Source organism: Notolepis coatsorum (assembly GCF_963971535.1).
Source record: "Notolepis coatsorum genome assembly, chromosome: 7".
Taxonomy (NCBI): Eukaryota; Metazoa; Chordata; class Actinopteri; order Aulopiformes; family Paralepididae; genus Notolepis; species Notolepis coatsorum.
In genome coordinates, this window is record NC_140171.1 from 94,692,236 (window position 1) to 94,707,278 (window position 15,043).

The 15,043-nt window shown below is 43.7% G+C and overlaps 1 protein-coding gene across 1 annotated transcript in view; it reads right to left on the reverse strand.

Annotated features, from left to right (window-relative positions):
* LOC311231699 (voltage-dependent P/Q-type calcium channel subunit alpha-1A-like) overlaps positions 1 to 15,043 on the reverse strand; it is a 188,165-nt gene that overhangs the window by 155,392 nt on the left and 17,730 nt on the right. Inside the window, 3 exon segments of the mRNA XM_084318327.1 lie at positions 2,390 to 2,502; positions 3,613 to 3,725; positions 11,671 to 11,865. Coding sequence (XP_084174453.1) covers positions 2,390 to 2,502; positions 3,613 to 3,725; positions 11,671 to 11,865 — 421 coding nt within the window.

The following is a 15,043-nucleotide window of genomic DNA, read 5'->3' on the forward strand; positions in this document are numbered from 1 at the left end:
TATATATATATATATATATATATATATATATATATATATATATATATATATATATATATATATATATATATATATATATATAGATATAGATAGGTAGGTAGGTAGGTAGGTAGGTAGGTAGGTAGGTAGGTAGGTAGATAGAGCAGTGCATACAAAATGGCCACACATCCAAAACATCAGTTGTCTACATTATTTCAAGAAACAGGCAGATTTCTTTTGTTGCCGATTCTGAGGTCAAACAGGTCGTTTTGACAGCAGTCAAGTTTCAAGTTTCTTTAATAGTTGTCATACAGAAGTACAGAATACTTTTATACAAAATGCTTCTTACTGTTACGCTCCAGAGACTGTGCTAGACAAGATAAGTATGAAATAAAATAGTATAGCATGTAAATTAGAAGTAAAAAAAGAGGTCACAGTGTTCAGTATAGACAATGTACAATGTACAATGTTTGATGCAGAATAGAAGTAACTGAGTTACCATATAATATACAATATACTATGCAGTGTACTAATATACAATACTTTATAGTACAGTTTCAAGTACCTCGGAGCCCACATATCCGAGGACTTGACATGGACCACACACATTGACAGTGTTGTGAAGAAGGCACGACAACGCCTCTACTTCCTCAGGCGCCTAAGGAAGTTCCAAGTCAGTCAGAAGATCCTTAGGAACTTCTACTCATGTACAATAGAGAGCATCCTGACCGGCAACATCACCTCCTGGTTTGGGAATAGCACTGCACAAGACCGTAGCAGACTACAAAGAGTGACACGTTCAGCCGAACGCACAATTGGAGGGGGGCTTCCCACCCTCCAGAACATTTACAACAAGCGGTGCAAGGGGAAGGCTAAGAGAATTATTAAGGACTCGAGCCACCCGAACAACTGCCTCTTTGAACTGCTGCGGTCAGGCAAGCGATACCGGAGTCTTAAGGCGAGCACAGAAAGACTCAGAAGAAGCTTCTATCCCCAGGCCATCAGGCTGCTAAACGAACAATAAACACTATGCAACAACCATCAAATGCACACAGCACACACACCCACACGCACACACTCACTCAAACAAACAACACACTGCAGCACCCACTCTCCACACTTTAGATCACACAAACACACTTTACACTTTATATTTATTGATAAAGGATTTGCACTACAACTCGTACACCTACTGTGAATTGTACCTAAATTGCACCTCGTCCCATTTCTGCCTTGCACTATATAGTATTGTATATTAGTACACTGCACAGTATTGTATATTGTATGGTAACTACGTCTATTCTGCATCGAACACTGTACATATGTCTAAACTGAACACTGTGACCTCATTTTTTTACTTCTAATTTTACTATGTTATTTTATTTCATACTTATCTTGTCTTGCACAGTCTCTGGAGCGTAACAGTAAGAAGCATTTTGTATAAAAGTATTCTGTACTTCTGTATGACAAATATTAAAGAAACTTGAAACTTGCAAAGCAGAAATGAGATGAGGTACAATTTAGGTACAATTTACAGTAAGGTGTACGAGTTGTAGTGCAAATCCTTTATCAATAAATATAAAGTGTGTTTAGGTGATCTAAAGTGTGGAGAGTGGGTGCTGCAGTGTGTTGTTTGTTTAAAGTGAGTGTGTGCGTGTGGATGTGTGTGCTGTGTGCATTTGATGGGTGTTGCATAGTGTTTATTGTTCGTTGAGCAGCCTGATGGCCTGGGGATAGAAGCTTCTTCTGAGTCTTTCTGTGCTCGCCTTGAGACTCCGGTATCGCTTGCCTGACCGCAGAAGTTCAAAGAGGCAGTTGTTCGGGTGGCTGGAGTCCTTGATGATTCTCTTAGCCTTACCCCTGCACCGCTTGTTGTAAATGTTCTGGAGGGTGGGGAGCCCCCCTCCAATTGTGCGTTCGGCTGAACGTGTCACTCTTTGTAGTCTGCTTCGGTCTTGTGCAGTGCTATTCCCAAACCAGGAGGTGATGTTGGCAGTCAGGATGCTCTCTATTGTACATGAGTAGAAGTTCTTAAGGATCTTCTGACTGACTTGGAACTTCCTTAGTGTCCTACAGGTCCTAATGGTAGTTTTGACAGCAGTCATACAGGTCCTAATGGTAGTTTTGACAGCAGTCCTACAGGTCCTAATGGTAGTTTTGACAGCAGTCATACAGGTCCTAATGGTAGTTTTGACAGCAGTCCTACAGGTCTTAATGGTAGTTTTGACAGCAGTCCTACAGGTCCTAATGGTAGTTTTGACAGCAGTCCTACAGGTCCTAGTTTTTGACTCATTATCTGTGCTTTCCTGAATTCATATTCGGTTTAGGGTTCATCCCTAGTGTGTGTGTGTGTGTGTGTGTGTGTGTGTGTGTGTGTGTGTGTGTGTGTGTGTGTGTGTGTTAGACTTACTTGGTGACTTTGAAGATGCGGAGCAGACGGAGGGCTCGTAACACACTGATCCCGAACGACGTTCCTGGTTTGATGGTGGCCCAGATCACCTCAAAGATACTGCCCACAATCACCTGGAGCACACACAATCATACACAATCATACACACACACACACACACACACACACACACACACACACACACACACACACACACACCCATACACACACACACACACACATACACGCACACACACACACACACACACACACACACACACACACACACACACACACACACACACACACACACACACACACACACACACACACACACACACACACACACACACACACACACACACACACACATACAAACATTAAATACTTAAGTAAAGGAACTGTGTACTTCTTCCACCACTGCCAATATGTTCCATAAATGACAGCGCAGAGAGTGAGACTGCAGCAAGGTCCTACGGGTATATTATAGCTGTGCTTCTCACACCGTTTCAGCCTGTATGAGATGACTATTTTGCTCAATAATGCTTTGAAGCTGGATACCTTTGAAATATCAAGTTAAGATGATATGCTGGGCCAGTTTGTGTCAGTGTTTGCTCGTCATCCAAAATGTTTTACATCAATTATAAAGGTTTACGAGTAATACAAACATTTTGGATTTATTGTAAAACCGTTTCATTTCACTCTGTACAATTCAGATAGGCTTCTTAGAAATGTGGACTAATATGGAGGACGTTAATCAGCCAGACAGCCCAGGTGTCCCAGCAGCTGTGTTCACAGTCTAAAGGTCTAATAGTATCCTAGTAACATGGTGATGGAACAACAATGTAAACAATGACAACTTGTAACAATATCATCCTATACAACTGTAGTTTGTAACGTGTGTGTTAATGTGTGTGTGTGTTAATGTGTTTGTGTGTTATTGTGTGTGTGTGCATGCGTGTGTGAGTGTTAATGTGTGTGTGTATGTGTGTGTTAATGTGTGTGTGCGTGTGTAAATGTGTGTGTGTGTGTTACTGTGTGTGTGTGTGTGTGTTAATGTGTGTGTGTGTTTGTGTATGTGTGTGTGTGTGTGTGTGTGTGTGTGTAGGTGTGTGTGTGTGTGTGTGTGTGTGTGCGCGTGTGTGTGTGTGTGTGTGTGTGTGTGTGTGTGTGTGTGTGTGTGTGTGTGTGTGTGTGTGTGTGTGTGTGTGTGTGTGTGTGTGTGTGTGTGTGTGCGTCCTCACCACACAGTCGAAGCAGTTGAAGGAAGAGTGGAAGTATGACTGAGTGCCCAGGCCGTACATCTTGATTCCCATCTCAGACATGAACAAACCCAGGAATAAAAACTCAGTATAGACTGGAGACACAGAGAGAGAGAGAGAGAGAGAGAGAGAGAGAGAGAGAGAGAGAGAGAGAGAGAGAGAGAGAGAGAGAGAGAGAGAGAGAGAGAGAGAGAGAGAGAGAGAGAGAGAGAGAGATGAGAGAGAGAGAGAGGGGGAAGGAGAAAGAGAGAATGATTGAGAGAAAGGGATATAGAGATAAAATAGAGAGATATGAGTGGAAGTAGCTACTAACCTAGCAGTGTGTGACAGGGCTCTGTGATGAATGGACTTGATCAGCAGCTATAGAGTGTGTATGCTAATGACACACTGGACACCAGCCATGAGAAACGAGCTCTGTGTGTGTGTGTGTGTGTGTGTGTGTGTGTGTGTGTGTGTGTGTGTGTGTGTGTGTGTGTGTGTGTGTGTGTGTGTGTGTGTGTGTGTGTGTGTGTGCGCGCGCGTGTGTGTGCGTGTGTGTATGTGTGTGTGCATGTGCAACTGGCTTTTTCCACCTGGCATTAAGATCTGATCTGGGTGATCTGCTCACAAGTATGTCTGTTAACACGTCTCCACAGGCGAATTGGGTGGTAATTTTTGTGATCGGATCTTGCTTCCTACATCACACACTACGTCACTAAAACGCATGCAAATTACATAACATAATAGAACACATGCAGTCTTCTATTACAATTTACAATGTTACTGTGTGATCCCTTTCGTTTAGAGAGACTACACAACTTTTCCAATGCTTCCCGGCAGTGAGAATGGAGGGGCATTACACTAAATAACCTGCTGCCCAGTTATGATTTTCATTACAAGGTGAAGTACTCACAGAGGAAGTCATACATTATCTCAGGCTGGTCGTAGTGTGTGTGTGTGTGTGTGTGTGTGTGTGTGTGTGTGTGTGTGTGGGTGTGTGTGTGTGTGTGTGTGTGTGTGTGTGTGTGTGTGTGTGTGTGTGTGTGTGTGTGTGTGTGTGTGTGGTGTGTGTGTGTGTGTGTGTGTGTGTGTGTGTGTGTGTGTGTGTGTGTGTGTGTGTGTGTGTGTGTGTGTGTGTGTGTGTGTGTGTGTTAAGGCTGGGCGATATATCGAGTATACTCGATGTATCGTGGCTTGTTCTACATGAGATGTAGTAAATTACTATATCGTGAACATCGAGTATATGTTGTCACGTCGCGGCTGGGATGAGACTTGCTTTAGCGCAGAGCTTTCCTCTCATTTCATTATAGACATAGACCAGCGCGGACCTTCAATGACATGCAATTGTAAATTCATTAGACACAGACCAGTGCGGACCTTCAATGACATGCAATTTAATTGATGCGAGCAATGGGCTAACGTTAGCTGCTAACTAAGTTATCCCATAACTAGGCTAAGCTAACTAGCGTTAGCCGCTAACCCTGGAAACCACATTTTTTGTGAAGCACAAATTATTATATTATATGTTAAATTATATTTTTAAAACATCCCCAATGTGTGTGTCAGTGGTGGCTGTGAGTAAAAATATTAGGGAGGACAGGAGAGATAAAAAAAATATTAATAAAGAAGTACAGACACACAGTGTGGTTATGAAGACAGCAGACAGACACTACAGTTAAAGACAACAGGCACTAGTAAAATACCTAGGAGTAACTCTTGACACACACGCCTCACTTACAAACATCACATCAATAGCGTAGTCAAGAAGGTAAATCAAAAACTATTTGTTTACAGCCAGATCATCAGACCATTTCTCACCCTCACTGTTTCAAACACATATCTACATGCAATTTTTCTTTCACCAATATCTTACTGTCTCCCAATATGGTCCCTCACAACAAAGGAAATTATAGGAATATATGGGTAGGCGGGGTGGGGGAAACTGTACAACTGTACAAGCAAAACTGTACATTGGAATATCGACGAAACCATACTTGGTAGAATAATAATAATGCAGGACCTCTTTATTTTTTATTTTACTTAATTTTTTAGCGTTTATCGCTTTTCTGGTCAAGCATGACCGACAGATACAGGGTGAAACGGGATATAGAGCAGGGGAAGACATTCTGGCAAATGACGGCGGGTCCGGGAATCGAACTCGGAGTCCACCAGATCCGTGACGCAGCACGGTTTTCCCCGACGCAGAAATAGCGCCGAGATATGCGGTGAGCTACTGGAGCTCCTATGCAGGACCTCTTTAGGGGGTCTTTATTCGGCATGCAACGAACTGGACATGCAATTGGAGCGGCACACACACACCGGGATACACACACACATGCATTGTCTTTCCTCAGTCGCCGATGCGATTGAGTCTCTGCGCTTGACCCATCCCGTCGTCCTTCCCCCCATGGGCAGCCGGGAGCAGATAGGGCGTCAACGTGAGCCGCGCCCCGGGGACCAATCCAAGTGCTCCTGTCCGTCTTCGTCAAGGACACCACAGCGTTAGCGATCTGTTGTTGTGCATGTTTTCCATTGGGTTTATCTTATCGGGGGAAACCCTTGCGAGCACGGGGAGAACATGCAAACTCCACACAGAAAGGCCTGGGAGATACCCCACCTGGGTACCTGGCATCATGGAAACCTGGTCCCCAAGCGGGAATCGAACCCTGGACCTTCTTGCTGTGAGGCGACAGTGTTAACCACTACACCACCGTGCCGTAGAAGAGGGTCTCGTGTATTCTTGGGTCAGGTAATTTACTGTACATTGGAGGGGGTTGGGTTAGGACATTACATCACATCACTCAGCACTATAGGAAATTAACGACACACGCGCGTGTGCACACACACAAATATACAAAATAATGCTCAAAATATGCACACTTCCTACCTTATTTGTACATGAAGTCCATCCTCCGATCAAAGCCTCTTGCAATAATAATCCTTTTCTCTTCAAAAGTCATAATTGCATGCTTGAGCAGCGCTGGTCTCCGTCGTAAGTCTCCTCCTGGAATCCCTTGCGTCACGCACTCTCATAAGCCCATATATGGACCAAGTTGCCAAATATATCATCAAACGATGCAGTGCACAATAAGTTGATGAAGTTCAACAATTGAATAAAGATCTTAAAATATGAATTATATAGGCAAATGAATCTCTTCAGCTCGTCAGCCTCTTTCAAGGCGGACATTGCACACTGTCAAAACAGTCCAGCTGCAGTTCCGTAGGTTTGCTGGGGCCATCTCTGATTGGATTTGAAGGTTGTCAATCATTCAACCCGCGTTCGTGGGTGGCGTGAGGCAAATCTGCACGGGCAGGGCTTAGATAACTCAAATAGCCTATTTTGATTGGATAATAGAATAAAAAGATCAACCCGTGCAGTGAAAGTTTCACTTGAATGATTGACAGTTAGCCATGACTGACTGCAGTTCTGACCAGAGAGCTCAGAGCTGTCACTTTTGGCAATTTTTGTAGAAAAAAAATTATTCACTGGCATTTTTTTTACAGAGGAAAACATTTCTAATAAAAAAATTATAATAATAATAATTTAAAAAAATATATAATTATATATATATATATGTAAATTAATAATAATTATGAATTATGAGTGAATTTGAATTTTACGTGTTGTCATGGAGAAACCTCCACTGCTGGAAACGCTCTAAGCGGACTCCGCAACACCAGTTCAAAGATAACTTCATATTTATTGGTTATGCGTTTCTTTATATCGGGCATCCAGTTTCCATCTCTGTGTGTTCAACTGTTCATGTGTTGACATTCGAGTGTGACATCATCGCCTACGGCAGGCTAGATGCTCAAAACGCAAACCTAAAACAAAACCGGGGGGGGGGGGGGGCTGGCTCTCTCGCGCGCACGCTCTCTCTCTCTCTCGCTCTCTCTCTCTCTATCTATTCTCTCTCTCTCTCAACGTTCAATGATTTAAAGTAGCCAAATGTTACAGTATAAATACTAACTGGATAGTTGATGATAAACATTTAATTTCATTATCTGAAATATTCTAAAATCATTAAGTCTGCTATAAGCCATTATCCCTTTGTGTGTGATTATTATGTTCTCACAGTACAGTAGTGTGTAGTGTTGTCACGATACTGGAATTTCGACTTCGATACGATACCTTGAAAAGTATCGATACTTTCGATACTTTCAATACCAAAAAAAATAATGTATAATAATTTTTTTTTTTTTTTTTTTTAACAAATTTTGCTTTTGTTGCTGGTTGATTCTCCTCAGCTTCTCTCTGGTACTATACGAGAAGATAAATACACTTTTAAAACCCTTTGTTTATCTTTAGATCAGAGCGAGAGAGAGAGAGAGAAAGTGGCTGCTGGAGATTTTAGGTCTACTGAGCGCACCTTTCTAGTTATGACCAGCGAGAGAGAGAGAGAGAGAGAGAGAGAGAGAGAGAGAGAGAGAGAGAGAGAGAGAGAGAGAGAGAGAGAGAGATTTCTCCGGAGCTATGCTCGGAGCATTTATTAACGTTACATTTTCAACAACATTGCTGCTAATTGGACACTTCATGGAGGCGGGGTAATGTTGTGTCGAGTTCATGCGTGTACTGGTGTAGGATGGGCTCCGGCTCCGCTCGACCGAACGTTGGAAACGGGGTAGTTGTGTCGAGTTCATGCGTGTACTGGTGTAGTGGGCTCGGCTTGACGTTACTCCGTTTCCATGAAGTAATAGGTGGCCAGCTAGCTAGCATTAAGCTAACGGAGGAACGACAGCTAACGTTAGCTAATAATAGCGTTGTTTACAAACTGAAGACAGGGCTGCGCTGCCCGGCTGTGAGGGGGAGGAGGCTGCAGCAGCTTGTGTCTGTTGCTCTGAGCGAGGAGGAGGAGGAGGAGGCGGAAGGGCAAGGCTCTGGCAGCGCGTCTGTCTGTCAACAACTTGCGGGAGCAAGCCAGCTGGTACCGATACTGCAGAAAGTATCGGTACTTCGGGAAATGAGTATTGAAGCCGTTTTAAATATTCAGTATCGATATGTATCGATACTTCGATATTTTTGACAACACTAGTAGTGTGTATATATGTTTGGCTAAAGTGGATAGAAAACACAGTACTGTGCAAAAGTCTTAGGCACCCAAGAGTTTTTATATAAATTGTCTTAGATGTAAAAGAAATTAAATTAAAATAAAATAAATGTATTAGTGTGTCAGTAGACTACTCTTAGTACATTTTCATTTAATAATTTTTTAAAGCATCTTCATAGTTTAATAATGAAAACATATGTTGCAGGGACTATTATAATCATTATTGGCATGACTGTATGCATCAAAGGGTTAAATCAAGCATTTTTAAATTGCTTTAGAGCAGGGGTCAGCAACCTTTTTGACATGGAGTGCCTGTTTGAAATATAGTTGTAACTAGTGTGCCTCAACAATATTCCATGCATCGTAATTCTTTTCTTCTTATAATCAGGTATTTTTAATGATAATCTTTACATTATTACATCATTATTGTTATTGTTGTTATTAACAATATTATTATGATGGTTGTATCAACCCTAAATCTGAGTTGGGGGGGGGGGGGGGGGGGGAATGCAATGCAGACAAACAGCTGCATACAGTGCGACCATTTCACTCACATTTGCCCATTCATTTTTGGACACATCACACACCATCTGTGTGTGTACTGTACGTGTGCAATCATAGCTCCACCTACAGGCCTAATGGAGAACACCAGGGCCCTGTTTCTCGTACCTGGTTCAACTAAGTCGATCAAGATGTCATTATCCAGATTCAGTTAACCCGATGTTCGAAGCCGGGATTTTCCTGTTCCTCGAAGGTGGATTCAGTCTCGTTAACTCGATTCAGACTTGAGACTCAGGCTAAGTGCGCGCGGCCGCTTTAGGTGAAAAGCCAGCACGTATCGATGGCAGAGATCCTGATTCTCTAACGGCATTGATTGATTAATTGATTTAAGACTTTATTGACAGATTGCAATACGGCTCAATCGCCTCGCCGACAAGTTAAATGCGTTATCTATAGGCTAATTCTAAGTCCCTCATTACCTCAATCAATCAGATTATATTTCTTTAAACTTGCCTGCTGGATTGAATAATCAAATGAGATCTTGCTAGCGAAAATAATTAGTTAAACTGTTATACAGAATTACGATACGGCTCTCTTACCCATTGATTGATGTATAGTCGATCTTTAACTTATCTCCAATGTGGTCTAACAGGTTGTTCTTTTGACTTTCACGCAGACGACCGGGGTTCGAGACCCTAGTCTTTTCCTTCTTTTTGCAATATAGGAATAATTCAATTTGGTGCACGTTGAGAGCTATATAAAGAATGACATCCTCAATGCATGTAGATTTATAATATTTTAACTTAAAACCAGGCTACTTTGGCGTATAATCATTAATATTATATTAAAAAAAATTATATTGGAAACACGGGGTTTTGAACACCGGTCGCTGGGTTGGCAGGCTTGAGCACTACCGCTGCGCCACTGGACCAGATGGGATAAATTCATTGTTTATACATTAATGAACGAGAGACCTGTGTTTAGAATATTCTTTATTTTGAATGAAGTTTTATTTCTTTATCCTCATTCATTAATGTGACGTCAACGGCTCATTCAATTTCTCAAATCCGTCAAACAGCGCATCTCATCAGACATCTTAATCCCAGTTACAATTAAAATAACCACGTCATAATGTGTACATCGCACCGAGCGAGCGCCACGGTATATATAACGTGCATTATTTAGGACAAAGTGAATTTAGTATCAGCATTTTGGGTCTATTTTACATTTCAAAAGCCCCCTCTGGAAGAATGGAGCACAAAAACGTAATTCAGAATGGTATAATGCAGATCGTAGACTGTGGGAATAATTTCAGGAAACGGGCTGTCACTTTTTTGCGGGGGCGTGGCGATGGTTCAGGCTAACTTGAACTTAAACTCTGCTTTCGACCAGGCTCAAACTTTTGGATCTGTTGTCATGGTGATTTGGAAAATCCACGTACGGGGAATCGGAAAGTCCGGCTTAAGTCAGAATTACCCGAAAGTTATCCGGCTAACTCAGTTATCCAGGTACGAGGAACGGGGCCCAGGAGAACACCAGGATGTGAATGGAGGGTGAATGTGAGGTATATCGTGTAAATAAGTTTGATTGATCGCAAGACTACACTGTAAAAATTTTTATAATAATAAGTTACCAGAACTTAAAAATATTGAGTTCAGTTACTGTGCATTAAGGTTTTCAGTTTTCAATCCATAATAAGTTAACAGAAAAATAAGTACACAACCACATTATTTCAACCTAATAAAACTATGTTTATTGTCATTGTTTTAAGAACACAAGTTGACTTGGTAATACTCACATTTTGAGTAAAAGAATTGCTTTTAACATGTGCAATGTTCAATGAAATAGAAAAATAAATAATACAATTTGTTGATTAATCCCACTGGTCACAATGGTGACCGTAATAATGTTTTTGTTATAAGGCTCTGCAAATGTTACTGAATGATGTAGCAATGTATTTCCAGCTAAATTGAAATAATAAACAAATAAAGGGTCTCAATTAAATATGTGGTAGTAAAAAGAACCTGTGGGAGGATTTCAACAAGATAAATGCGACAACAGTGCAAAATATTTCACTATAATATTTTAAAGCAAAAAAAAAAAAATTATAATATTTATTTTTATTTTTATTTTTTAATGCTGCCCTCTGTGCCTATGAAAATGCCCCCGCGTGCCTATGCAGGCACACGTGCCTAGGGTTGCCTACCCCTGCTTTAGAGGAAATGTCAAAATATCGCGATATATATTGTGTATCGTGATATGGCAAAAAAAAATCGCAATATTATTTAGAGGCCATATCGCCCAGCCCTATTGTGTGTGTGTGTGTGTGTGTGTGTGTGTGTGTGTGTGTGTGTGTGTACTCACAGGGGAAGTCAGACAGTATATCAGGCTGGTCGTAGTGTGTGTGTGTGTGTGTGTGTGTGTGTGTGTGTGTGTGTGTGTGTGTGTGTGTGTGTGTGTGTGTGTGTGTGTGTGTGTGTGTGTGTGTGTGTGTGTGTGTGTGTGTACTCACAGAGGAAGTCAGACAGCGCTTCAGGCTGGTCGTAGTGCACGGCAGCAACACACATGGTGTTGAGTCCCACCAGGCACAGCACGGTCCAGTAGAAGGCCTGGGTCTTCACTATCTTACGGATGAAGAAACGTATACGCCGCTCCTTTTTGTTGTAGGTGCCGTCCATACCGTTCTTTATACTGGAGCGAGCAAACCCTGGGCGGGGAGGAGGTCGGGAGGAGCGTTAGGAGCTGAATACACACAGCGGTTCACAAAAAGGTACATTTTACAATTAGTCATTTAGCTGACGCTTTTATCCAAAGCGACTTACAAATTGTGAACAACAAGTCAGCAGGAAGGGTACATCTCTGGCAGCTAAGGGTCAGTGGCATTGTTCGTTAAACAGTGTTGAACTTGAGTGTTACACTCCGAGTGCATAGTAGTATAGACATATTAGCATGATAGGTAGTAGTATAGTAGCATAGTAGTAAGGTACATAATAGTACAATGTTAAGCAAGCCCCCACTCTGCAGGTGTTTAACTCATTATGCGGCATTCACGTATATATACGTGTTTGCTCGCCAACCGTTGAACGCCAATCACGTATACAGATGCAGCCATGAATTGTCGTTGGACCAATGTTTGGGCACCGTATTAACGGTAACATGACCAGCAGGGGCGCTCGAATACAGCTGGTGACAACGGCCCGACGTGCCGGCTTTTTGTTCATTCATTGGAGCTCCGCGCTCGACAAAGCTCGAGTTACATTCAGTTCGATTACAGCTGGTGACTTGATTGATTGATTGATTGAAAACTTTATTAACAGATTGCAGAATGGGTACAATACAGTACAGCTCAATACACACAATTGTTAAGGGGATGCAGACCAGAGAAAGACTTTCGTCTTGTTTACATCAGGGTCCCCCATTTTCAATTCATCAGGACATATATGACATACATGACATACAGATAGTCAGTACTGCTACATCTATACATTTATGACATACCAGATTTGCAAATACAGTACTGTTTGTGATACAGAAGGAGTCAAGAAAAGGGAGTATATACATTTGATGTAGAAACTGTACATTGGAGGAGGTTGGGTGGGGGGGGTTGGGTACATTGGGATATTGACAACCATACTGGGTAATTTACATTGGAGGTGGTTGGGGGGGGGGGGAGACACACTGTATAAACAAGCAACACTGTACATTGGGGGGGGGGGAGACACTGTACAAATAAACACAATTGTACATTGGACTATTGACAAAACCATACTAGGTAAATGACTGTACATTGGAGGGGGTTGGGTTAGGATATTTACAGGGGCCAGTTTTGAATTGCAGTCTCCCGTAGGTGTCCCTTGAAAGAGGTTTTGAAAGTGGGTAGTGATCCACATTCCTTTACAGCTTTGGGTAGGGCGTTCCACATTGATGTGGCATAATTGCGAAACGTGTTTAGTCCCTTATTTGAGCCGAATCTGGGTTTAACATGATTTGTGGAGCTCCCTCTGGTGTTGTGATCGTGGTATTTGTTTGTAAGTGTAGCTGTACAATAAAAGAGTCGAGTCGCGCTGGTTCTTAATGCCGTGTATTGCCAAGCAACAAGTAAACAAACCACACCTTCCCCAGGAAGTGAGACACGTCATATATCATACAGGCACCGGCCCAGCACGCCCACAAGGCGGAGCTGTAGCCCAGCCTGTAACATCTCCCTTCCTTTAGTAAGTAACAACATCAATCCGTGCAGACCTAAGTAGTATCAAAACACCTCATCAATAACAACCACAATTAAACACAGAATCACAATTTTCCCACATTCCCATTCCCTTTTTTTTTTTTTTTTTTATATCTTACAGTCCATACGCATGTGCACAGTCCTTGTGTGCTGGGGTGCGAGCATGACTATGTGTATGTGTGTGTGTGTGTGTGTGTGTGTGTGTGTGTGTGTGTGTGTGTGTGTGCGTGTGAGACAGTCTCAGTTTGTGTGCGACCTAGAGGTTAAGTCTGTCCGGAGGCCGTAACGGCCTCCCGCTCCGGGAGAAGGCCCGGGCCTGTAACTCACGGCCTGGTGTGTTACCAGTCTGCGGGGAAGACGGCGTCGACCTCGGGGCTGATGACTTTGGAGACTCCTCAGGACCGCTGACGACCTCTTCGGTGCTTCCCCCACCCGCAGGCTGTTCTGGGGCCAATTCTGGGTGAACTGACGGCTGGGGAGGGGCCGCTTCTGCTGGTCGGAGATCAACCCTGTTGCGGCGATACGCAGTTCCCTCCACGTCGACCAGATAGGACCGGAGTCCCAACTGCTGCAGGCACACGCCTCTTCTCCATCGGCCCGTCCTGTCACCCGGGAGTGGCTTCATCCGTATGGGCCGGCCGACGTTCAGCTCCGGCAGATCCTTCGCCGATCGGTCATACATCAACTTCGCTGCCTGATGTTTCACTCTCAGCTTGTCTGGGACCCCTGTGACGACCTGAGGTACCAGTAGCTGGTCGGCCACAGGGAGAAGGGTTCTCAGTCTCCGCGACATAAGCCGCTGTGCAGGGCTGCACTGCATACCCTCAGTGGGTGTGTTTCTCCAATGTAAAATGGCCTTCCAGGGGTCCTCTCTGGCCCGGTCTGCCTTTCTGCACAGGCTCTTCACAATCTTTACCGCCGACTCCGCTTTGCCGTTAGCCTTCGGGTGCCTCGGTGAGGACATAACGTGCTCAAAGCCCCACTCCCTCGCAAACGCCCGGAACTCCCCACCGGCAAACTGGCCCCCACCATCAGAAATGGCCCTGTCTGGGACCCCGTGGCGAGCAAACTGTGCCTTGCATCGTCGGATCGTGGTGTCCGCTGACAGGTCAGGGAGCAAGTCGACCTCCCAGAAGTCCGAATAGTGGTCCACCACGAGAAGAAAGTTCTGTGCTGCATAGCTGTACAGGTCCATGCTTACCAGCTGCCAGGGCCGTGTGGGGAGCGGGTGTGACATCATAGTCTCTTTCTGTTGTTCGTGTGCATACTCATTGCACACGGAGCACTGCTGTACGTAATCTTTGACTTCCCCTTGCATACCGGGCCAGTACAGTGTATCACGAGCCTGTCTGTAGCACGTCTCGGCCCCCACATGGTTGTAGTGGATCCGTCTCAGCATTTCCGGACGCATAGCTTTCGGAATTATGATGCGCTGACTCCTGTAGAGCAGGCCATCCTGTGCACTTATCTCGTCCCTGATGGCCCAATAGTCCCGGACGGCTAAAGGGGTCTCCTCTCTGTGGTCTGGCCATCCCTTCAGCACGACTGACTTGAGTGTTTGCAGACACACATCCTCCTCAGTGTGTGTTCGAATCTGTGCCAGACGTTGGCTGCTGACGTTCAGATAGTCCGCCTGCCGAATGGCGGCCGTGTCCCA